General features: G+C 37.3%; 1 protein-coding gene across 9 annotated transcripts in view; it reads right to left on the reverse strand.

Moving 5' to 3' along the window:
* The window catches only part of ANKRD17 (ankyrin repeat domain 17), a 142,954-nt gene that overhangs the window by 24,739 nt on the left and 91,057 nt on the right, over positions 1-27,158 (reverse strand). For 5 of the 9 annotated variants that reach the window (XM_055137308.1, XM_055137307.1, XM_055137302.1 and 2 more), the window contains 9 exons: positions 19,698-19,809; positions 19,400-19,545; positions 16,139-16,281; positions 15,238-15,451; positions 14,716-14,891; positions 13,146-13,329; positions 11,344-11,439; positions 9,265-9,381; positions 794-965 (listed from right to left, as the gene is read on the reverse strand). In XM_055137308.1, the coding sequence (XP_054993283.1) occupies positions 794-965; positions 9,265-9,381; positions 11,344-11,439; positions 13,146-13,329; positions 14,716-14,891; positions 15,238-15,451; positions 16,139-16,281; positions 19,400-19,545; positions 19,698-19,809 (1,360 nt within the window). The remainder of the gene's footprint in view (positions 1-793; positions 966-9,264; positions 9,382-11,343; positions 11,440-13,145; positions 13,330-14,715; positions 14,892-15,237; positions 15,452-16,138; positions 16,282-19,399; positions 19,546-19,697; positions 19,810-27,158) is intronic. The other 4 variants (XM_055137310.1, XM_055137306.1, XM_055137305.1 and 1 more) reach the window with 1 other exon arrangement.

The following is a 27,158-nucleotide window of genomic DNA, read 5'->3' on the forward strand; positions in this document are numbered from 1 at the left end:
TAACTTCTAGATGAAAGGTATTCAGATGCTCATTTCATCATTAAACTTGTGTGTGCTTGAAATAGTTCATAACAAAAAAGCAGGGGGGAAAATGAAATAACATACAAGCGTTTAATTTAAATATCAATTTTCATCTAGCACTGCAATCTCATCAACAGTCAACATCCAGAGACTATAAAACCAAGCTCCCGGAAGCTTATAGCTTATACATTTTATACCCTACTTCACCCTCTCGGAGAACCTGGCAAGCTACCGAGAGTTTCCTGCCTGCATGGGAGAGCCTGGCAAGCTCCCCATGGCATATTCATATGCCAAAATCAGTAGCAACGATGGGTCTCATTCCCCTGACCTTGAAAGAGCCTCCAATGCAGCACCGTTTGGAAGGAAGAGTAAAGACAGGCTGCTAAAATCTCAGGGCTAGACAAATTGGAGACGTTACAGAGACCACTCAAGGAAACAGACGACCAACAGGATGATGATGATGATAATGATGATGATGATGATGATGACTGCAGCACTGTATTGATTTGCTTGAGTGGGCATCAGTAATGTTTCCATTGTGAGACTTGTTACTGTTTTTGACAGACTGAATACGCCACGGGTAGCTTGCCAGGCTCTGGTGTGAGGGCGGGATACTCTCAGTAGCTGGCCAGGCTCTCCGAGAAGGATGGAAGAATAGAACCCGGGTGGGCTGCGTACAAGGCAAAGGCCCTACCCACTGTACTATCGCTCCAGTCCCATGTTACTGATATTTAAGGAATCTATAAGTCAAACCATGATTAAGAAGCAATACCTTCAACTTTATTCTTTTCTTTTTCTTGAGCAGCTTGGAGTTCAAAGTTCTCTTTATTTTTGGCTTCAATTTCCTCTAGCTTTCTTCTTTGTTCTTCCTTTTTCTTTCTTCTCTTCTCTTTTCTCTTTTCTCTTTTGGCAGCCAAAGCCAGCCTCCGACTTTCTTCCCTTAACTGTTAAGGGATTAATAAAATAAAATTACAGTAATAGAATATACCTGGCAAAAATTACAACAATACCATTATATATCTTAAAAAATCTGGGTTACCCTAAAATTCAAAGCCATCTATATCAATTTATGGAAGTCTGTATTATACCCAAATTATTATAAAGGGAGAATAATAGTTTTTAAATACTAAAGATAAAGAAAATCTATCTGGGCCAGCAGTGCTCAGGCTGTGCTCAGGGATCACTCCTGGCAGTGCTCGGGGACCCTATGTAGTGCCAGGGATCAAGCCGGAGTCAGTGACTACAGGCAAGGCATCTTAGCCCCTGTAGTATCTCTCTGGTCCAAGAAAGTATGATTTTAAAATGGGTGAATAACAGGGTCAGAAATATGACTCAGAGACCTTAAATGAAATCCTGGATTCCAAACTGACATGGCAAGAAAAACAAAAGCAATCAAGAAACATAATCTTATGAAGAAATTATACCCTGGCACCATATGATGATCCCCCAAAGAACTACCAGGGGTCACTCATAAGCACAGAGACAGGAACAGCACTGCAGGATGTGGGCCAAAGTTCCCCAAGTCCCAATGGGAAGATGGTTCAGAAAACTAGACTGCATGCTTTGCATGCAAAAGCCCCAGGAGTGAGGGTGGGGTGGCTGATCGCTGGTACCACACGGTCTCTGCACTACTCAAATGGCCTCTGAGCACTGTGCTGGGAGTAAACACCAACACCCCCAACACTCCTGGGGGAAACAAACAAACAAACAAACAAAAATGAGACAAACGGAAAAAAAAAACAACCAAAATGAAATTAACAGCAGATGTATCAGCAAAAGTTGGGGAAAGTGAGTTACTGCTGGTACTTGCTGCAATAGTATAAAGAAACGGTTATTTGAAAGCTTCCTAGGAAAACTACAAACTGGGGTGTGAGAGAGAGCTAAGAGGGCTGGAGTAAAAGCTTTGCTTCTATAAGCCCCAGTGAAAGTCCCCTGAGCATTGCCAGGAGTGGCTGCCAACCACTGTACCAGGAACAGAACTCAAGGTATGGCCGAAATACAAAAAAAAAGAAAAGAAAAAAGAGCAGACAAATAAAAAAAAAAACCCTATCAAGACTGTGTTTGTGTGTGGTGTGTGTGTGTGTGTGGGGGGAACAAGGAGAATTTTCCAAACTATTATTAACTAAAATTTTGCATTATAAAATGATTATCTATATTCAAAATATCTAGATTTCAATAACTTCTATTCCAAAATATAATGGCAATAAATGGTGGTGACTGGGAACTTATAACAGCATACATTCATAAAATGAACACCAAGAAGGCAATAAAACAGCTAATACATACATGGAAAATGCTCGTAAATTACATATATTAAGAGGAAAAAAGGCATGCTGTAGTACAGTAAGTCCATTTTGTAGGGAAAAGAGCTCCTTATGTATACCTTATGTATACAAATGTATCTGTATAGGAACAAAAAGGCTGAGAAAATACAAATCACTAGAAGATACTAGTGATTACCTTTAGGGGTGAAAGTACAGGAAAAGTAGCAGAAGGATGGTTAATTTGACTTTTATATTTTGCAACCAAATTATTTTTCTTAAAATAAACATTACTATCATGGTAAAAATATTTGAAAGACATGACCAGGAGTCCAGTAACTTCTTCCTAAATAATTTAAAGAACTTTTTCTCCAATAAAGATAGAAATTAGATTTGGAGGTAGCATCTTTTAATTGGAAATTTTAACTATTGTTTGCCTCTTGATTTCTGTTGTTAATGCAATACCAGGAATAGGACTTGGGCCTCACACTTGCAAGGCAATCCCTTAACACTGAGCCACATACATCCTTAGCCCCTATATTTACTATGTTAAATAGGAAAATTATCCTTAAACCCTCATGTCTAGAGCTGAGATATATTTCAATTGCCTTTGTGTGAGGTCCCGAGTTACAGCCCAGGTACTGTAGAAAACCTTTTATTTCCATTGTCTTCTTAAGCTTCAAACTCTGCCTGACTGTTATGATGTCAGCACAGTGATAACCAGTTTATAGACATTTTCACAGTATTCTTTTGGGGGCGGGAGGAAGGGGTTCAGGTAAAAGGAAGACTTGGGGCCATACCACACAGTGCTCAGGGTTTACTCCCAACTCGATGCTCAGAAATCACTTCTAGCAGGGCCAGGAAACCATACACATTGCCAGAGGTCCAACCAGAGATCAGCAGCATGCGAGGCAAGAGCCATAAATCCCGTACTGTATCACTCCAGTCCCAAGTCACAGTATCTTAACCAATGAGACCAATGCTCAAAGACAATCTCATTATCTAAATCAGACTTACATTTTCTTTTCTCTGGTTTGGGGGTCACACCACGCAGTGCTCACTCTGTGCTCGGGGATCACTCCTGGCCATCCTTGACCATAAGTTGTCGAGGATCAAACCCAGATCAGCCACATGCGAGGCAAGCATCTTATCCACTGTACTATCTCCCCTAGCACCAGACTTACTTGATAGAAAAAGTCAATCCATTTTTCTAAGCTTTTTACTTTTGGCAGACACTTCTTCAGTTTTTCAAAGTTTCGGGTTTCTTTTTTTTTCGTTCTTTTGTTTTTATTTTTATAAAGTTCAAATTTTCTTAACTTATTTTATACCTGATTTATTCACCTTAAAAATTTGGGATAAATACCACAATTATATTCCTTGGGGTGAAAGACAATTTTTAAGAAAAGGGAAACAGTTAATAAGAATCTAGAACATAGATGTTTGCTGGACGGCTGAGGTAAGTGTGGGTGAACAATGGGTGGAGTTTATTTCAAGAAAATTTTAATTCCCCCCCAAAGCTATTCCATTCTTGAGGTTTACTGGAGATCAATATTGACTTGATATCTATGGTATATAAAATATTCACATTCATTTTGCAAGATTTTAAAATGTATCCCGTGAGAGGAAGTAATGGTGATATTATATTCAAAGAGAAGGGAGACATTTTATAAAATACATACTTCTGGGCAGGTTGGTTGGGGGGGGCGGGGGGTGGGCTAGCACACATTCAGCACTGCTCAGAGCTTACTCCTGGCTCTGAGCTTATGGGTCATTCCTGGAAGTATTCTCAGAACTGTATGTTGCGCCAGGGATGAAACCTGGATTCACTGTGGGCAAGGCAAGCACCCTACTAGCTATATTTTCATCCCCGGAAGCATTTTTTCTTTTAATAGAAAGTGTCCATCAGAAAGCAGACTTTTGGAGTCAGTCAGAGAGGTAATACAGCAGGTTGGGTGCTCGCCTTGCCCATGGCCAACCCAGGTTCTATCCCTGGCAGTATGTCCCTGAACTCTCCATGAGGGTCTGAGAAAGAGCTCAACAAGCTTTGTTTACTGGAGACTTGGGATCCCCAAGCAGCAGGGTCCCCGAGCACCACGCTCAAAGTAGTTCCTGAGCACCACTGGTATGGCCTAAGCAAAAGAAGCAAGTGTAAAGGAACAAATAAAGGTCAGACTTTATTCCTGCCAGAGTAAGATGATTCTGTGATGATACTGAAAGAGCTAGTATGTGGATTAAATTAATTACTAATGTGTTCGATCAATGTAGAGATTGAAAAGCAAGAATATTTTCAGAAATTGTAAATGAAAAGACTTTACTTCTGAATAAACAATGATGAAAGGTTAAGGAATAGCTGCATGCAACAAAAATATACTGACTATACTACAAACTGGGCAAGGTGATCATGGTAAATCAAACAAAATAACTCTGTTTTAATGAAGCTTACAATTAGTTGAGGACAGAGGGCACACACAGATGATAACGATATTACATAATTGGTAAGAATGTGTTACATACAATGAATAACATGAATCTAGAACAAACTAGTATGTAAAAGAACACACATAGGGTTCTTAAATTTTATATAAGGTAAGCAAAGTAAGTTTCATGAAGTGAAGTCTCAGGAAATATCCAAGAAATTAAAAGTATTTCAAGCAAAACCATATACTATGTCTTTAAACAGGACAAAGGGGCTGGCTTAGGATTGTAAAAAGTCACTTTCAGAAGGAATACAAGGGGTTCTTGATCACCTAAGATCTAGCCAGGCACTTTAATAGACTAAGAAGGAAATGACTCTGCAGAGTTTTAAGCTTAAGAGTGACAGGATAGGGCATCGGGAGCAGGGTTGGATGCACAGAGGTAACTTATGGCTCTGTGTTCAGGGATCAATCCTGGCTGGGACTATATACAGTATGGGAATATATGCGTTGCCAGGAACAGCCACATCTGACCCCCTGTAGTAGCTCTCTGGCCCCAAGTGACAGGATTTTTATTTAAATGATCTAAATAGCATATGAACAGACTGCAGAGCAATGACAGAATTGGGAAGAGCTGCTAAATACTGTGCCAACACAGGTAAGTGATAGTAAGTTCACACTGACACTGCAATTTGTATAAATTAAACCACATTCATTGTGAGACAACAGCATCAGCCCGTTTAATCAGTATGAATACAGGATTCTAGACATTCCCAGGTGCAGACAACAAGACTTTCTAACACAATTCAGAATAGAATAAACAGAGGATAACTTAATGGTTTTTAGCCTAAGCTAAAGAAAGCAAACAGCCGTGACTCTGGTATGGACAAAGAGGAACTCATGTTTGGTAACAAATTTGAGATATTTAATCAAGTACCTAAGTGGACAATTAGCTAAACATATGAGACTAGAGTTAAGGAAAGAGCTAGCCCACAGACAAATCGGGGATCTGTCTATTTAAATCAGGAAAAGATGACATCTGATAAATAATTAGCCAAGAGGCTCACCAACTAAAACAAAGAACTGTCAAACTTAAAGACTGAGAGAATAACTGAGGCCAGGTGACAGGAGTCAGGTAAGAATTAGACTTAATAAGAATAGATAATATTGTATTTCAACTGCAAGTGTTGTTACCACATAATTTGTACATCCTGTGATTTCAGTTATAAAGACTGGCTCAATTTTTTAAAAAGCCTTGGAATAGCCACTCCCCACAAATTACTATAAAACCATAATAATTACAAAGTAAAATGTGGCAATAATTAAATTTTTGCTATGAGAAAATCACTGGAAACCATAAAAACATATTGTGATGGAGGTGTAGGCAAGTCTGGAGGGAAATAAGAATTAGAAATGGAGGGCCGGGGTAAGATGACAGACAGTACCAGGAAGGTATCTGCCTTGCACATGGCCAATCGGGTTGAATGCCCAGCATTCCATATGATCTCCCAAGCTTGCCAGGAATAATTTCTAAATGTAAGCCCTGAGCACATCCATGTGTGGCTTCAAAACAACAGCCATTAGAAACGAGTTGGAGAGTGTATGAGGCACTTGCCTTGCATGCTGCCTACCTGGTGCTAAGAATAGCCCCTAGATCACTACCAGGGGTAGTCTCTGAGCACAGAAACAGGACTAAGCCCTGAGCACTGCCGAGTGTGACTGAAAACCAAAATACACTAATAATTAGAAACAGTCAAAACAGCACAATAGAGATAGTATAAGGACTTAATCATTCAACTTCTTGGTAGGGACAGTTTGCCAGGGATGTCTGAGGTAGAATTCTACAGTAAATAAAACTGAAGAGAAGTGATAAAATCAGAAAAAAATATGTAAAACTAAGACTGTGAGATGGGCATTAACACATACGTACAAAGGCTGAGGACTACAATGCCCAGCGCCAAATGAGTGGCAAGCACCACCAGGAGCAGTGCCCCCGAAATACACACTAGGAATATTTCTGCAACACAGCCTATGTAGTCCCCTAGAAGGATACAAAAGCTTGTAAAGAAAAAGGTGGGAGAAGAAATAAGCAAAGGAATCAAACCAACATAAAAGCAGACCAACACTATCTACTAAAAACACTAGTCGACAAGAACAAAGAGTGTCGCTGACACTGAGCTATTCCAAGAGAGGTATCCAAAAGATGACTAGCTCTGCGAGAGGTTGCCCTCTTCTGCATGATTTATGTTAAGTGAAATATCCAGTGAGTAAAGGATTCTGATACATATATATGTGCATGTATGTATACCTAATAGGTAGTATTCTCAATAGCAAAATTTATACACAAAAATTCCCACTTAAAGGTTGACCAAGGAAGAATTTATATACAAGTTACCTATCCAGTACAGTCGAGCAAGACCAAATGCAATGGTGCTCTTAAGTCAGAAACAGTCAGAAGACAGTCGAAAAAACATGAGATCTAAGCTGCAACCATGAAAACTTTGTAACTTGTACCTGTCTAGTTGACAGGCAGGGATAGGGTGGGGGAGGGAATATGGAACCACTGGTGGAGGGTAATTGACACTGGTGGTGAGAATGGTGTAGAAATAGTATATTCCTAAAGCTCAACCATCAATAACTTTGTAAATCATAGTTCTTTAGTAATTTTTTAAAGGCAAAATGAGTAGCTCCCTGGTGTAGTTACCTGCAATAGAAACACCATGCAGTTCAAGTATTCTCTATGAATACACCATTCAAAGGTATTCAAGAATCAGTGCACCCATAAGAAATCTATTTATACTAATAAATTAGTTTTATCACTTGAGTTCGTTATTTGGGGGGTTATGGATTTGGGAGTCATCCAGCGATTCTTAGGGGCTACTAGCTCTGCTCAAGGGTCACTTCTGGCAGGACTCTGGAACTGAAATCACTGCATACCATGCCAGAACCTAAATCCATGAACTATGTGTCCAGCACCTCACCATTTATTTGGTTTTATTATGGAAAGAAGGATAATAACATTTGAAAACTCTCTTGACTTATTTTGTATTTGAGGATCTCAGAAGCATGGACTTAAGTTTAAGAAATGTCAGCAAGAAATCAAGATATGACATTTACATACAGAATATGACCACAGAAAAATATTCTGGAAGTCTCATATTTAAAACATATAGACCGAAGTGAGGGAACTTATTCTAAAAATAAAAGCACCAAAATATAAATAAATGTGCATAAAGGATATTTATTATAACATTATTTGTAGTAACAAAAACATGTAACAAACTTGCTATAGAATTTATTTTACTATAAATTTAAATCACTATCGTTAACTATAAGTTACTGAGAGGAAAAGCAAGTACTGTAAGAAATATGTTCAAATATTTTTTTCCAAGTAGAAGTACACCATGTCCAAAAAGGTGAACATATATTCAAGCAATATTTGCCTGGAATGTGCCAGGAACCAAGTTTTAGTACATACATTCTATTGGTCGAAATGAACAAGGTAACTACATAAAATAAAGTGTTTAGAATATGTGACAAGAAAAAGAAGTATTAAGAAGGAAGATTAAATTATGAGGGACTTTAAGAGATTTTCGAGACAGAAGGCAAGTAAGAAGAAAAAGAATGGTCAGAATGTGACGTATAGTGAAAGAAAGTACTAAAAGTTAAACTGGAGAAGTCAGGTAAGAAGTGGTATGGGAGGGCAGATCATGTTACCCTATCATAATGGCATGTTTTTCTTCAGTTTTACTTTATATGTTTCACAGTTTAAAGTGAAAACATTATGTAATTAAAAATGAAAACCACAAAGCTTCGAACAGACAACATCTTGATAGTCCAGTTTCTAGTTCTGTTTATTGAATGCCAACCACAGGAATGCAGAAAATCCCTATTTTGTGTATAAATGTCCAAAGTACTAAAAAAGGATATTAGCTAGTCAGAATTTTAAAAATTAAAAAAATGTTAAATAAATATTCAGAGATCTAACATTTAAAACTATAATACTACAAAAAACATGATTGGATGAAGAGCAACATAACTTAGAAAGACTCCGGACAATACAAGGGTTGTAGAGATTGAGTCTGGAGTCTTGGCAAATAAGAGATGTTACTCAGCATTTAGAACTACATCCCTGATTCCCTATATAGGGTAATTTAAGAAGCCAGTTATATTCAGTTAAGAGAGGAGATGGTGAAAGTAGTGAACGTAGAAAAAAAAAACCTGGATTTTTTTAAATTCTAGCATACCTAAGGGAATTACATAACTTCCACAGATTTAGTTTCTCCATATGTGATATGGTGCAATACTTCCGTGGGGAAGACTAAAATACTGACTTCTGCATCAATGCAATTCCTATATTAAATTTAGTTATTTTAATTACACAAAAAATTCTCTTAATATTAGATATATTGATAATATTCTCCCATTTGAGCCAAATTTGAAGAGAACTGCTTGTATATAACTTACAAGTCAAAACAAATAAATAATGCATCAGACAAAAATTAGGGAGAAGAAAAGCAGGAAGTGAAAACAGGTGGATACTTTTCACTTGTAAAGGTTATCTTTACCTTTTCCAAGTCTAACTCCTCTAATAAAATGCTGGCATTTTTGTTTGCTTCAGCTGCCTGTCTATCTTTGGCTTGTACTATTGATTCCATGCAAAGATGACACTTCTTCAGCATTTCCTAGGAGGAAAAATTGAGACACATCACATTTAGAAAATTTAAAACGATATGGTATAAACGTAAGAAATGAGAACTTGTGACACAGCAGAAAAGTGTAGAAATAAAACATTTTAATTGTCTAGTTTACTTTTTATTTTTTTCTTTCTGCGTCACACCCAGCGTTAAAAAAGGGTTACTCCTGGCTTTGCACTAAGGAATTACTCCTGGTGGTGCTGGGGGGGGGGGGGACCATATGGGATGCCGGGAATCGAACCTAGGTCGGCCGTGTGCAAGGCAAATGCCCTACCACTATACTATCGCTCCAGCCCAAACTGTCTACTTTAAAAACACAAAGAAAAGCTGGGGATATGGTTGTCCTTGGGCCCCCCAGCACTGCTGGGTATTGACCTTTAATAAGCAAAAACTAAAAAAAAGAATAAATAAAAATCACGAAGATCCTCTATTTTTCATCAAAATAGCATAATTTCTCTCTCTCTTTTTTTTTTTTTTTGCTTTTTTGGGTCACACCTGGCGATGCACAGGGGTTACTCCTGGCTCTGCACTCAGGAATTACTCCTGGCCGTGCTCAGGGGACCATATGGGATGCTGGGATTTGAACCCGGGTCGGCCGCGTGCAAGGCAAACGCCCTACCGGCTGTGCTACCTCTCCAGCCCCCAAAATAGCATAATTTCGAATGATATTTTTGACAGGAAAATTACCTACTTCTATAATTTGATTATAATAAATCATACAGAAAACAATTCCAAAAACATGGCACTTTATTAATGGGTTTAAAAGCAAAAGAAATGCAATGTCAAAAAAAATTTACAAATTTTAGGCACTTATTTGGCTAAACTCTTCTCTAATACTGAAGTTTTCACTGCCACAAATTTATGTGCGTATAATCATAGATGTAGGTACTTAAGTAATTTTCCCGATGATTTTCTTCTCAGAACACACATTTCTGACAGGAAAGAAATATTCATGTCAGATAAAAAGCCTTTTCTCCTTTCCTTCAAAAATCCAGTGGCATCTACTAATGTGAACTGTCAGAGAGAGTTGAGCAAAGGAAGACAGTGAATTAGGGGCTAGGAAAATAGGTCAGACACAAGGACCTAAGTGACCTTCAGTAATCCATGGGTCCTGAGCAGTGCTCGAGGGACCCTGATGGTCACCAACGAGGGCCCAGAGGGCTGTATTTCAAGGCAGTAGCACGCTGAGGCTGGCTTGGAGTCGTTGGCAATGGCACCCAGATTTCTAGGGCACTATTGAGGAATCCCTCCCTCAAAGGACTGAATTACTGATGGTAAAGTCTACAGGGAAAAGTAGTCCATACTTGCAAAAATCACAATGAGGAAATAAATATGCAGACTATTAAGGATATGACTACTTTATATTTTCATAGGTTATGTCTTAGAATTTTATCCAAATACTAGTATAAACTCCAAATCAGAAGATAGTCAAGGAAAGGGTTCAAATGAAATTATGACTATACATGCACTCTCTCATTGATCAACATCTCCCACCAATGAATTCTTTTGTTGTTTGGAGGCCTCACACCTGGGAATGTTCAGGAGTTACTCCTGGCTCTGAACTCAGCAATTACTCTTGGAGGTGTTCGGAAGACCACAGTGCATGCTAGCGAATAGAACTTGGCTTAGGTATATGCAAGGCAAGTGTCCTAGCTGCTGTGCTCCCTCATTCTTAACTCTGTTACATCAAGTATTAAAATTATGGAAAATGAAAAGTGATCCAAGATTGTTAAGTACTATGTTTATTTTTGTTTAGGCACTAAAAAACATTTGCTCTATTTTGTTTGGTATAAATAGCAGAAATCATCATTCCCAATTACTAGAAAAGTAAAAATTATCATGCCATAGCTTATTAATAATATCAACATTCCCCCCCCCCCTTAGCATAACATATAAAGACAAAAGGGGCAGCTAGCTCACGCAACACAGTGAACTCAATCATTATGTTACCTTATCAGTGATGGTTGCTATATATCTCATACATTCAGAATCGGATGGAAACTGATTGACTTCTTTGACCAAGTATCGCACAACCTTTACATGACCCTAAAATGTAGACATCAATGTCATGTTAAAGACAGGCTAACAACATTTAGTAAATCACAATCTGTGTTCATTAAGATGTCATTGACATTAACGTTGCAAAGTAAAGACATCACTAGCCTCAGAGAATTGCCAGGTGTGGCCCTGGAGGTCCTGGCTGCCAGAAGGCAAAAGCGTCATTGTATCCTTAGGGTCCAGGACTGAAGCAGCAGCCCAGGCCACTGAGTCTCTCCAGGCGCTGACCCCATGCTCCCTGCACACCATGCAGGAGGCCCATACAAAGACATAAATAAATTAAAACATCACTGGTCCGTTTTTTTCACTGAAATGAAAAGCAGCCTGGTGCTGTTACATCTACACTGTTCACTTGCATCCCACCCTCCAAAGAAGCAATGAAGAACTGAATGAAAATTCTGAAGTGTGTGTGTGTGTGTGTGTGTGTGTGTGTGTGTGTTGGGGTAGAGGGGGCCTGTGGGGAGAAATCAGTATTTTAAAAATAAGACAGATATGTCTAAAGAAAACTCTTTTTCTTGCTAACTCTAGAAAATGAAAATTATATTTCAATTCTAAGCACTAAGAGTAAATGATCAGTTTTTATTCTTTCAGACACAAATTAATGTATACACCAGATTAGGTAGTATGAATGAAATGAAAGTCAATTTCCTAAAAGATAAACTATGATTGTTGTAATACTATCACTAAAGTTCAAAAGTCTTTAGGTCAGCATTCACCAATTCATATTCTTCAATTCATACTAGTGTGCTGATACATACAAAAGTCTAGAGACAGTTTTTCATGTTTAGTTTATCATTCCCTCTATCTTTTAACTCATATCTTTAGAAACTGTTATTACAAACAGAAGTCACAAAATATTTAAGAGAAAAAGAGATTAAGTTCTTGGAACTGACACACAGAAAGACTTCAATAAAAAAAAATCTCAAAAACATAAAATCTGTTATGCCTGATTGATAACGTTGTTCTGTGAAAAAAACAATCTTTATATATAATAAATTAAAATTTTCAGAAATAAAATCAATTTAATTATACACAGGTCTCTGCTATCCAGTATGACAAGTTTTACTTGCTTTCATAAAATTTATTGCTATTTCTAAAAGTAGTATACTCGATTTTCAGTAGTGTCAAGTATCAGCACATGGACATTGCCTTTTTCCTAGCAATAGAGTTGATGATTAAAAAGAAAAACTGAAGAAAAATCAAACTTGGATGTTGGATGAATGGGGGTGGTGCAGAGTGGAGAGACAGACAGTGACACGCAGGGCAGCTGTGTGCCCCGGTTACACCTGGCTTGGTGTTCGGAGAATTAATGGGCACCGGAGAGAGAACCCAGGACTCCCACAGGCTAAGTACGTGCTCCAATCCTCCTTGCTATCTTCCTAGTCCAAATGGATTTTATTTTTATCAGCTCTTCATACAAGAAAACACTCATTCACATCTAAGTACTTTCAACTGGATTGATACTCTGTGGAAGAAATTAAGATTAAGATCACAACGAGAATTTGAAACTATTCCAACTTGAGAATTTTTTGACATTTATATAGCTTTCAGGTCCAATATTTAGGACTCTAATAAGATACCTGTACTTACCTATGTTATCATCAGATTATTTCAATAGTGTGATCTGTTAAATACCAAAAATGAGTCTGACACTAAGCTAGCCTAAGTGAAAAACATCAAGTGAATTATTCTACCTTTCTAAATGCTGCCATAAGAGGAGTTATCTTGCGGTTATCTGCTGCATCCACATCTGCACCTGCTTGCACGAGTAACTGAACCACATCGAGGTGTCCACCATTTGCTGCTAGCCACAATGGAGTGTTGCCCTTTTTGTTACGGACATCAATGTGAGCGCCCCTAAATGGATGATACAGATACCTGGGATCAAATTAAAAGGAACACAACAGATAATACAAATCAACTATTAACTACAAACGTGTTAATGGAATACAATGAAGCTTTCTCTCAAAATTTGCTTTTAAAATTTTGCAATTTTCATATTTTGAAAGTGACTTGCCTGATTTTGCAATTCTAAAAAAAGTGAGATTTCATTTACTGAGCTATGTATCCTGTTAATATACCCAATCAATACATAAACACTATTCTAATAAACTAAAATGAGACAACTGTTCCAAATTGCATTAATGTGTTTGCATCATGAGATTTAAGAATAAACAGAAATAAAATGTACGTTCAACACTCAAGTGACATCATGATAAAATTCATGAACAATCTAATACTTGATACTGCTAAATACCATTGCACAGACAAAGTCTAGGGCTGTTAACAAGCAGGAAATGTAATTAAACTGACAAATGCCTTCTGAAGACAGGTAAACAATTTCTAAGTAATTAAGAGCAGATTTGGTTTTTTTTTTTTTTCTTTATTGGGTCAGACAATACTTTTGACCCTGTCTTATACCCTGTCACATAAGAGCCCAAAGTACTGGGGCCAGGGAGATGGTCCAATGATCAGAGGTGCATGCCTTGCAAGTGCTGGAACCTGAGGCCAAACCCTGGCACCTCATGGTCACCACAAACTAAAGGTTATAGCCTAGAAGCCTGTAAGCAACATCAGGTGTGACCCTGGAGAGCCCTAAGCACAACTCCACACTCACAGGCCTGAAGTCTGAACCACCCAGCTGACCGACTCAGCTGGAGTGCCCCCTCCCCCACTACCCACACAGCCTGGGAGGCCCCTGTTCCCAACTTCCCAAAGAAAAGCTGTAATTACGATCTAAAACCCAAAAATACAAACAATGCACACTCAGTTTGTTGCCTCACTTTCAAAACTTTGGGTGATAATACTCCATAAATTTCAAACTGGGAAGAGATAAATTTGAGTAACAGCTGAAAAATATTACAGCATTGTTATTACTTGGGGGCAAGAGGGTGGAAGCATACTTAGAGATGCCCAGGGTTGCTCTTGGCAGTGCTCAGGGAATCATATGCAATGCCAGGTATCAAACCAGTGTTAACCACGTGCAAGGAAAGCACCTAACCCCTGCATTCTCAACCCCTATATAACAGTACTATGAACATATTACAGTCAGTATCAAAGAAAAAATTATATGTTGTGATGGAATATATTACACAACATTAGCATAATTCTGCGGATTACAAAATAAGATAGTTTAAAAACTAACACATGAAGTTTTAGTTAACAGAAACAGGTGAATTTTTTGATACTGCAATATTTTCATAGAAAAGTTACAGTGAATTATTATTATCATTATTACTACAGGTTCACAAGATAATATCATACCTGCCAATGAGAAGCTCGCAGAATTTATAATGTCCTTTATCTGCTGCTATGGTTAAAGCTGTATCTCTGGAGGAGGGCACTGGAGGGGCATTAACGTCAGCACCTTTATCCAAAAGAACTCTGCCTACTTCTGCATATCCACCGGAGGCCGCTTCCATTAGTGGTGTGAGGCCAGTCTAGGTTTAAAAAAAAGTGCATATGAAATGACAAAGTGTGATTTTTGAAGGTTAATTTTATATAATAAAATTTAGCAAAATAAAAATGTACTAGCCTGTGATCTTTTTTTAAAACAGTACGAATATTTCAATGACAGCCCTAAAGTCATTACCTATAAAAATTTCAAGTATTTTTAAGAATAAATGCTTGACAGTCACATGAATAACTTAAAATTAAAATATATATAAAAAGCAAATGTTACTTGGAAAAATATTCATAGTCACCATATACTTTGAATATAAAAGCAATAAATCAATGTGCACAGGAAAAAAAAAATCAATGTGTAAACATCAGACTTCATCTTACCTTGGCTCTGTGTTCAACATTTGCTTTTCTATCAAGTAGAAGACTAACCACTTCAGTTCTCCCTTGAAAGCAGGCTAAGGTCAGGGCAGTGTTCCGGTTAGTTTCAATTTGAGCATTTATGTCAGAGCCCATATCTAATAGGAGCTTAACGGCAGCTGTGTGCCCATTCATAGCTGCTAACATGAGAGGAGAAATGCCCAATTTGCTACCAGTTCTGGAGGTAGAGACATGGAGAGAACAACAGGAAAAAACATACACATTTAGAATGTCCAGAAAAATATTAGACAATGCTATGCAGGACTTAAGATTTATTATCTTGTATGACTATTTTAAATTAGTGACTTCTCAGCCCTATCAACGTTAGACACTACCACTACTGCACTGAGTCCCAAACACTTCTGTAACTCATTTGAGAGAATAATTTGCAATAAATGCCATTATTAAATTTTTAACAGAGAAAAATTTTGCATTTTAAGGTACAACACCCCCCCCCCCGTCAGAGGGAGACGGTCACAGATAGTATTGCTAATGAGTTAATCTTGGTGCTCAGGGGTCTCTCCCCGCAGTGCTCAGAAGGCCAAGCAGTGCTTGGGACAGAATCTGGGCCTCCAACATGCAAAGCACAGATTCTGGCCACCTGAGCGACAGCCACAGCTCTACAACTGTTTTCTTAATAAAAACCCGTAATGAAGAATAGCTCTTAAATTTTTAATTTAGTATCTTAAGGCACAGGTTTTTTTCAACTTTTATATCAACAAATATAAGTGCTTAGATGAAAAATCAAGCTTAAAATCCTCTAGCAAGTTGGGTTCTGAACTTGCAATAAAGGCATTTTCTAAATATGACAGTAACACATTCTTAACATAAAACCTTAGGGATTTTTGAAGAGAACTAAACTTACCTAGAATTAATTTCAGCTCCTGCATTAAGTAATATTTTGATAATGTTCACATAGCCACCAGAAGCAGCCAAGCTTAGAGGTGTGTAATCAGAAACATTTCTGTGCTCTTTATTTGCCCCTCGAGCCAGTAACAGTTCCACCACCTATTAAGAAAAGAAAAACATTTTCTTCTTAAGACAATTTGTGAAATGTCTGTTTCTGATTTCTCTTTCTTGTGGCCTTACGGTGTTAGAAAAAAGGGGAAAGCCCTTCTTTCATCCTTTGCATGGAATCAGCTTCAAGTGACAGTAAGACGTCAGAGGCCAACAAAGAGGCAATCTGACAAGTAAACCCCATACTAGAATGTGCTGAAATGACAGTGTGTTCATATAAGATGTGGAACTAATGTGTTATACAATGCCACTTTAGAAGTTAGTGTTTCTAATTCTGTAACACAATGGCAAAATGGAGTAAATTTTTTCATTCACATACTGTCACTAAGATAGTTCATGAAACTTTTAATAAGTAACTTTAAAAAATCTGAAATGAAGCTTATACTTCAACTGATCTGCCATTATTTCTTTGTGCATTTTATTTCTACCTTTAGACACTTGAAATTTCATGAAAATGATATATTTGTTGTTAGCCCTTTCATTACTCCATCACCTAATGTTTATAAGTATATATTTACTAAATATTAACTTATAAACTAAAAAGGATTTAAATTCTTGATATCACTCTGCAGTATGGCAAAGTAATTTTTCTGCTGATGAACACCATCACCATTTCTAGGTCTGGGCAATGCTGAATAAAGCTGCTATCAGAATTCCTATGGAAATATAATTGCTCAATCCATAGTAGAATTTAAGTGCATCTTCAGTTTCATAAAAACTGCTAAATCTTTTTCCTAAGTGTTTCCTTATGCTTCCATCAACTGTGAGTTTTGGTTGATCCATATCTTCTGTGGCAGCAGATACACCAAAGATTTTGACAACTGTAGGCACTCCAGTGTATCAGAACTGGGCGTCAACATGGAGTTCTCTATTTGCATTTCATGACAACTAAACATACACAGCTTTATTTAGTGGTCACTTACAGATCTAACATGTCATTTGATACACAAAACAACTCTGACACATAGGGACTATTATTTTCATCTTCATTTTGCTTTGAGGCACAGAACCTAAGGAATTCTGAAGATCTAAGTTCTTTTTGGGAGAAAAGGAAGATAGAGGCATGCCCAATAGTGCTCAGAGCTTACTCCTTACAGGGCTTGGGGGACCGTACAGGGTGCCGGGGATCAAGTCCCTTGCGTGCAAGGCAAGCCCCTACTTCAGCACCCAGATGTTAACTTCTTAACCAAGTCCATCCTATTAATAGCTTTTTCTAAAATACTACAAAATAACATGTTAAGAACACTGCTTTCTTTTAGTATCAAGTAATATTTTACTCAGTAGCATAACCAATTTTAGAAATAACTATCAGTTTCTTGCTTTTAAAAAGTTAGATGTCCTATGTGACAAGGTTATTAAACCACTACCAAAAAAAAATCCACTTTTTTATTTTACAAAGAATCCCTTAAGGAAAGCATATAAAACTTAAATTTCTAGAATCTTTCTTATGCCAAAACACTGATCAGTTTTATCTCAGAGGCAATGGTAGATCCTGCCTAAATATAAATATTTACTAGCAAACAATGGAAAGTCACTTTATTAGCAGACAGAATCCTACTAATTTCTCCCAAGTACTTTAGTATTTTTAGTATTTAAATGATGCCAAATCAAGAGTTCTTACAGACAAAATTATTACCTAAAATTGGGTCTGCACAAGTTTTAAGATCATTTATTTATATTATAATAAATAAAGAATGAAGACTTTGAAATTGCTTTGCTTTAGCTTTAAGAAAAAAAAAAAGAGGGACCAGAATGATAGTACTGCAGGTCGTGCACATGCCTTGCACATGACTTACAGGAGTTCAATCCCAATTACCAATACAGTTCCCTGAGCCCTGCCAGGTATGACTCCTAACAAAGAGCCAGGAGTAAACCCTGAGCGCGGCTGCAGAGGTGGCCCAAAAGAAGTTAATTGTTTAAAAAATAGGGTCCAAATCTGTGTCCTGAGAATAGGGGAACACCAGGACTTCACTCTGAGGTGCACAAGATTCTATGTGCTACCAGAGATCAAACAGATTACCTAGGACACAATACGTATGCACTCTACCATTCGAACTATATTCTAGGCAACAAAATATATCACCTGATCTTGACACAACATTGAAAATTTTATATTTATGAAGTAACAAATATTATCTTAAACCATATAATAATTGGAAACTGGAAACCACTTCACTCATGATGTTACTTTTATTATTATTATTATTATTCTTTGGTGAAGCAAGATAATTTTTATTGAAACTTAGATGTGAGGGGAGCGGAAGAGTAGAAAGACTTGTTTAAGGGAGAACATGGGCTTCAAGAGTAAGCTTAGTTTCAAATAAACACATTTCCTTAAGCATTTAAATACAAAGAATTTTGTCATTACATTTCAATTTGGTGGCTGCCACTGAATGTGCAACGCTCCCCTCCCACCAAATGCACTACGTCCGCCACTACTGGGTATTGCAATGGTGGCCCCCAGGCATTGTAAGGCCTGGCACGGGTTAAAGCAGTGTCAGATATGGTTCCCATGACAAAGAACAATTATAAACTGAACACCATGATTTTGCTATTAATAGAATCTGATTCCAAATACACACACATTATTGGGGGGGAGGGATGGAGCCAAAAGTCATGGTGTTCAAGGTGTACTCGTGGCTCTGCACTCAGGGACCACTCCTGACTATACTCAGGAGACCACATGTGGTGCCAGAGACAGAACCCCAGCCAGTCACGTGCAAGCAAGCTCTCTGCCTGCTGTACTATCTCTCCAGCACTCAAATATTTCAAACCTACAGGTCATATCCATTGCAGAGTACAGAACAAAACAAAAGACACTGAATGTATTCACATAACCACAAGAAGTAAAAGACTAGGGATAGATACTGCTTTCTGTTGTACAGATCATCTATCTCTAAAATCAAGTACATCTAAATAGTCACAGATCTAATTCTGGTAATAAACGATTTTTTCCTAACTATCCACTTCGGCTAGTAAAATATTTATCCCTCTGCTAACAAATACTTCAGTTAACAAATAGTAATTAATCATTCTAGTTAAAATAACCTAAATAAGAGCAAATACCAAACACTTAAGAGTGAAAAAAGTATTACACTGGTGAAATTACCTCCTGTCTTCCCCCAGAACAAGCCAAAGATAGAGGGGTGTCCTTGGTCCTTTCTGACTGGGCTTCAATATCTGCACCATTGTCCAGCAAAATTTCCACAACACCAACATGACCAGCTGTAGCAGCCAAGATAAGTGGAGTAAAACCTAAAAGAAAAGATTATTTTCTCACTGTAGGCCAACCTACGAACAGTACTATTTCCCATTATATCCAAGGGTTCAAATAGGGATGGAAGTTCGTTCTTCACAGAACCTTAGCGTTAAAAAGAAAGGGACAAAAAATAAAGCAGTTCTCCTACCTTTCTTGTCTCGGTGCTCAATACTGGCGCCTCTCTCTAGCAATGTTTGTACCAGTTCCTCATGACCACCTGCACATGCAAGTGTGAGTGCTGTGTCATGATTACTCTCAGTCTATGAAAAAATAAAAAAAATCACTGTTTTATTAAAAACATCAGAATCAATTACCTAATAGGTACCTAAACCAAATACACACGGATAACATGTAACATTCTACAGCATAAAACATTCGAGTAGTAAGCTGTGTATTTTTCCATTAGCTGCAAACTTGGTATTGGAGGGAGGGTCCTAACGGGGTAGAGGGCATGCCGCGAGCAGGACTCGAGGGTCTGAGAGTCACGCCCAGTGGAACTATGCACTAGAGTTTAGGAAAATAGCTTAATACTCAGCTCCCCAATGCAATGCTGCCAGATCCAGTGGTGGTGGCCGCCACATGACTGTGTTATGGGGACCATATAATGCTGGTGAACTAAATTTGGGGTTTACACATGCCAGATTGCATTCTAGACCTTTATTAATGGTTATCTCCATTAATCTCAACTTGTGATTTTTTTTTAAAGACTACAAATAGTATTTGAATGCTATAGGTAATTCTTAAACGTGAGGAAAAAATAAAGTATGATTTTCGATCATACACTATTGTCTACTACATGATTAACAGAAATACTGTGAATTCACTTTCATCCATACATGGAGTAACAGAAAAATTTATCTTCTTATTTCAAATGAACTAGAGGAAATGATTAACTCAAGCTATTTCCCAGAGTCCCCCAGGCTGCAGTGCAGGGCGAGGGCACACACAGAGAGCCTGGAGGTCTCCTGAGTGAACAAGTCTGCAGAGGCCAAGGCAGCGCACACTCATGGGGCCGACTGCTGGAGAAGAAAGCGTGAGCGAAAGAGTACTCCAGAAGTCTTCAGCTGAGATCCAGTCAGCACCCGTGCATAAGAAAAATTATCAGAGGCTAGGGAAGAAGCATTGAAGAAATTGGTTGAAAAATATCTAAAGGATATTATACAGGGATGGAAAAAATGTTTGGTTTCACCGGAATTGAACGACCTCAAAACACAAAGGATATCAATCAAGTAGAATCTTCATTAATGTACCAAACTAGTCATTCTAGACCTATCTAATAAAGTGAAAAGCAAGTCATTAAATGAAAAAACTATGAGAAAAAAGCCCCAATTAAATACTAAAATTAATTACACACACAAATACACATATAAACATAAATGTGTTTTTAAGTGCCAGGGATAGAATTCAAGTTTTCTGCACGAAAGGCATTTTCTTTAACCACTTAACCACATCCCTGGACCCTTGAAATATTTTTGAAAGACTGCTGTAATTAAGATATAGCACTGCTGTGTCTTATTTACTTACAATAAATACATATTTTACTTCTGATTTCTGTTACTGCTAGTAATAATGAATTCACCAAATATACTATACTACTTGAGCGAATCAAAAATAAAGATTAGAGCTGTGGTATAATCTACAGGTAGTCACATTATCATAGTTCAAATGCTTATTCAGTGAAGTAGTACTATATATATTATGCATATGACTGTGTTTACACATAAAAACACATCTCTAGCACTCTAAAGTGTATACATACACACATATGTGTATATACCCATATGTCTGTAGCATTCTGAAGCTGTGCTGTGCAAAACTAGTAGCAGAAACTACTTAGTGATAACATAGTGATTAGTACTTTGGAATATGGCTTGTGCTACTAAGATATAAATTTTAATTTGAACTAATTTAAATTTAAAAACCGAGAACCACTTTAGACAATTTTAAAACATTTTACTACACCTGGAACAATTTGAAAATAACTAAATTCTCAAATGTACTTTCAATCGAGTACTAGAAACTGGGAGTCAAGAACTTCCAATTTAGTACAAATTAAGACATACTGTAACTTGAGTGACACATCATCCTAATTTGCCTGGGGTCAAAAAAACTTTTGAGATCAGAGACTATGCAAATACAATGGGAAAATTTGGGGGTAAAACCAAGATGATTTGTTTTTAACTAAGCTGTAATTACGGCATACAAACCTAATTTTTAAGACTTTTAACATAAAATAACAAAGGAATATGCCAAAAGTTGGCAATGATAACACACCGATTATATACATAAACACCAGTACTACAGATATATTTGGTATATTTAGGATATCTAGTATATTTAGTATTGTACTTAATAGTTTCTATTCTTTTTCTGTTGATTTAGATTTGGGAGGGTCACACCCAGTTATGCTCTGTACTAAGGGATCACTCCAGGCAAAACTCGTGAATATAAAGAGCTAGGGATCAGACCAGGGTTGGCCATATACATAGGAAGTGTTACTCCTGTACTATCTCTCAGGCCCGCATGATTATTATTTTTTAATGTTTTAATTAGAATATTTAGAACTCCATGAATTTTCCATTACTTTTCTAATACACTGTTTTTCTTTTTCTTTCTTTCTTTCTTTCTTCTTCTTTTTTTTTTTTTGTACTTTCTTGGTCACACTCAATGATGCTTAGGGTTATTTTTGGCTCTGCACTCAGGAAATTACTCCTGGCAGTGTTTAGGAGACCATATGGCATACCGGGGATTGAACCTGGGTTGACTGCATGCAGGGCAAACGCCCTACACTCTGTACTATCACTTTGGCCTAGTTTTCTTTCATTTTTATATATGCACCTCTGTTACGTTACCAATCACCACCTTTTTCTCCTTTTTGGTTCCACACCTAGTAGTGCACAGGAAACCTGGTGGTGCTTGGGGGTGCCATGTATTAGCATGCACTTGGGGTTATCTCCCCAATCTGTCTGATGCTAATAATGATCAGATATCTATCTAGCACTCTTAGAGAACTATAAATTCCTGGAAGGCAATGAACATGTCTTTCTCATCTCTGCATTTTCCATCTATTAAGAGATGTTTTCTATGTGAAACAACAAATGACATTTGAGCTCATTTGACAGGAAGTGAAAAGGGTCACAAATTCATTTATTTGTTAGTAACAAAACAAAGGATTTCTATGAGAAATGCATTTATTGTGCTTATGTTTTTACACTCTATCATTATTTGTTATAAATATAAAAATGGCATATTCTCCCAGAAAATCAATTAATTCTAAAATCAAGGTCCATGATAAAAATTTGAATAACGAGACAAAAGGCAAAATTGCAAGAGTCAAGAAATAAGAAAAAGCCTACTAGTCAATGATGAAGAGGGAGACCGCAAAAACTGCTCTGCAGAAGAGGCTGGCAGAGAGCAGAGCTACAGACTGCAGAGGTCAGGTATGGCCACAAGGGAGAGATGCACCAACTACAACAATGGAGAAGGACATGAATACTTAAATGAGTGACAGCTCGGATTGTTTTATATTACTTGATTTTCATTTTAGATTTATAAAGAAGGAATTAATGTCTGATTTCAGAGAAAAGGAGATAAAGACTCAAAGAAACCACCTTTTGATCTGCAGACAAATTAATAAATGCTTATGAACTGGTTCAAAAAACTATTAAGATCGTGGATAGCTAATCTTGCGTGTATCACAGAGTGGCATTATGGCATTGCTGAGGTCAATTACAATGTCTATATTTTGTGTTCTCTATATATTGGTGTACAGATAACCAAAAGAGTCAACTCTATGATGATGTTTATCAGGTTTTTAAGTCATCTGGGAATTAAAGAGTCAAGTGGCACCACATTAAATAGAAAATAAAGAAATGAAAACTAAAAAAAAAAAGCATAAAAATTTAGGTCAGCAAAATAATACACCCCAATATAAAAAACATCAATTCAACTGATATTATGTGCCTTTTATTTTCTCCAAGATATTGTAGGCTTGATAAATTTTAAACAACAATCCAAACTCCCTAGAGGCTTATTTGTAACTGCACAGGGCAAATGGAGAGCCAAGTTACTAGAGAAATATAAACATTGTTTTATCAGAGTTGAAGAGAAAAATATGTAAGCTGAAAAAAAGGTCTGGTTAAATGCCTTAGGGAACTTAAGATTAGGTAGTTTCACTACATTTCTGCAATAAAGAAAAATTAAAGTAGCAAAATTTTATGTGAATACTTTAAAGACAATAATAAAGACTGTAAGAAAAAATTACAAAAATACACCTAACACAATCAAAAACTGGTAAGAAGTATTGTGATTTGCAGAACATCAGGAAACAAATCAATGAAAATAGTCTAAATTAAAATTAACAGTGATTGATAAGGTACTAAAAATTAAGTTTTATATTATTAATTAAGGAAATGATAGAAATATAGATTATAGTTTTCTGAAAAGCATAATACCACTAAGGTAGTGTTTTGTTATATAATTAACAAGTTCATACATCCACAAGAAACTGAGAAAGGAAAAAATATCAAGAGCTATGTTAAGAACTCAGCAAGTTTAAAGTCCAAACAAAATCTCCATATTACCCACAATAACTTATATCATCCCATGTCATAATGCTGTTCTGATCACATTTTATTCAATGTAAAAATATCTGAAAGATAACACATTAATCTTGAATTAAATATGGCAATTCAATATTACTTAATTTTGTTTTGAGGCCACATCCAGTATATCTCAGGTGCTATTTGTGGTACCCACAATTTGTGGTACCTAAGGTCGTGCTCCCTGAAGGAGCATGCAAGGCAAGTGTCTTACCTTCTGTACTATCATCATACAGATCCTCAATGTTAAGAGGTATTAAAATCTAACGTTTAAGTTAACTCGACTATTTATATAAAGTCTTCTTAAAAATCTATTTCTAGGGCTGGAACGATAGAACAGCGGGTAGGGTGTTTGCCTTGCATGCGGCCAACCAGGGTTTGATCCCCAGCATCCCATAGGATCCCCAGAGCACCACCAGGAGTGACTCCTGAGTGTAGAGTCAGGAGTAACCCCTGAGCATCGCTGGGTGTGACCCTCCCCCCAAAAAAGAAAAAAAAATCTATTTCTAATTTCTGTAGCTACAGAAATTTCTATATACGATTCTTTGTGATCTTGATTGTGAACTCATTATCACTGAAATTGACTATTTCTAGAGTCAATTTCTAGAGCCTAGATTAGTTTACACCTAAATTAAAAATAAAAAGTAGATAGCAAAGGGCACTGGCTGCAAGTAAGAGCATAGATTCTAGAGCTAAATAACCAGTTGTTTAATCAATAACACATCTCTAAATCTTTCTTATTTTATGGAGTTATAACTATTAAAGTGTTTATCTGTAGAGTACTAAGAATGTATATATTAGAATTATTAAATGCAAGATTTAATTAAAGTGTAATCTTTTAAAATGATCTCAGTATTTACCATCTAACTGCTTTTTCATGGTATAGTACTAATAACACAAACAAAACAGGGGCCAAAGTGAGTACAACGGGGAGGGCGTTTGCCTTGCACGTGGCCAACCGGGTTTGATCGCCAGCATCCCATATGGTCTCCCAAGCACCACCAGGAGTAATTCCTGAGTGCAGAGCCAGGAGTAAGCCCTGAACATCCCCAGGTGTGAAAACCAAACACAACACAACAAAACAAAACAAAAAAAAACAGACTTTGACCATAGAATTGATGTAGGGGTTTGAGGAAGGAGGAGGCAAAGTGTTCAGGGACTATGACAGAGGGACTTCTGGTGATGGACATGGATGGTGTGGTAACACTGTACTGCAGAACATATAAACATGTATAGAAATGCTACCTTACCAAAAAAAACACTTAAAAGAGAGGGAGAGAGGGAGGGTTGGGAGGAAGTGAAAAAGGGGAGGGAGAAGGATGGAGGTAATGGTGGGGGGGGGGAGGGAAAGGGAGAGGGACTTACATATCTCTTTCTTGTTCTGTTCTATGGGAACACACCTGGCTATGCTCAGGGACTGAACCCAGGTCAGCCCGTTGCAAAACAAACAAACACCCTACCAGTTGTAGTATTGCTACAGGCCCTGGAATTGTATATTAAGAAGGAAGATGCTACCGGTGACAAGTTAAGGTTTTGGCAAATGTGGATGTTTATACCAAATATCAAGGTTTTTAGTGGATCTCATTTCTGATTTGTTGTACTCAAGTGACCAACCTAAGACCAACCTAAGTATGAATTGCATTACTACTTCTTCAAAGTACGTTTTATGTTTATATATGAGCTCCTCTAGTAAAGATAGCTTTTTTCCCAAAAATCCTGTTCTAAATTCTTCCAGAGTCAATCTCTTTTTTCACTACTCATGCACTCGCTCACACCACCTCTCTCTCACACACACACCACAAAGATCTGTTTTAAATTTGAGAGTAGGAAATGTAGAAATAACTGAAAAAAGAAAACAAAAGACAATTTCTGAATATTTTGTTTCCCAAAGCTGGAGTTTCAAGATGTCTAAATAATTATGACAATCTCAAAGAAAATTAGTCTAACTCCAATAAACCCAAATAAAGAAGCAACAGATGGGATGGATGTGTCTGTGTGTGTGTGTGTGAGGGGGAGTTGGGGAGTTCAGGCACAGATGCTGGTCTTCAGGGCTTACTCCTGGCAGTGCTCAGAGACCTCCAAGCAGTGCTGGGATTCCAAGGAGTGTTGCTTCCACAGGCACATTGCCAGGCAACCACCCTGACTGCCAGTCTCTGACCCTGAAGCAGATTTTTATTTTTTAAAAAAGAAGATAAAGTATTGTTATGTTTATCTATTTATTTATTTGGAATTGGGAGCCACACTGGGCTGTGCTCAGGCGGCACTCAGTAATTCCAGAATGCCAAGAGGAACTCCTGGCTCCATGCTCGATACCACACGTGGCAGCGTTCAGGCAAAAATTTATGGTTCTGGGTTTCAAACCACTGTCCCTGACAGCCGTGCTAGGAAAGCCATTCAACCTTTATACTTATCCAATCCCCAAAGCAGATGTTTAAAACACAGTAAAACAGTTTTACTCAAGAAGGATATACTGCATTAAAAATCTAAACAATAAAAAACTTTAATTTACATATCACTTTGCATAATTCATAATCAAGTAAAAGTTATTTTAGAAGTATAATCAGTTATTTCACCACTCATAATTCAAATCCAGTAAGAAATAGCTGAGTGAATTTTTTCTGTATTTTTGTAAAACTATTTGGGTAAATTTTATATTTTTGTCTGTGTTTCAATTCCATGCCCTACATGAACTTAAAAAAATAGTAACTGGTTTAAGGGGTTTGAAGTGATAGTACAGTATGTAGGGGGTGTGCTTTGCATGTGGTAGACCTGGGTTTCGACCCCACATCCCATATGATTCCCATATACTGCCAGGAGTAATTCCTGAATGCCAAGAGTAACTCTTGAGTATCACCCAAACTCGAACCACTACACCCCTCCCGCCCCCCGCAAAAAAATCTGGTTAAAAAAGATCAATAGGCTGAGAAAAATAATTCTAATAAATACCAGGTTCAATTCAATTGTATGCATAATCAACATTAGTTCACTATGGTTCATTAAAAGTCTGA

The sequence above is a fragment of the Sorex araneus genome, chromosome 5, assembly GCF_027595985.1.
Source record: "Sorex araneus isolate mSorAra2 chromosome 5, mSorAra2.pri, whole genome shotgun sequence".
Lineage (NCBI taxonomy): Eukaryota > Metazoa > Chordata > Mammalia > Eulipotyphla > Soricidae > Sorex > Sorex araneus.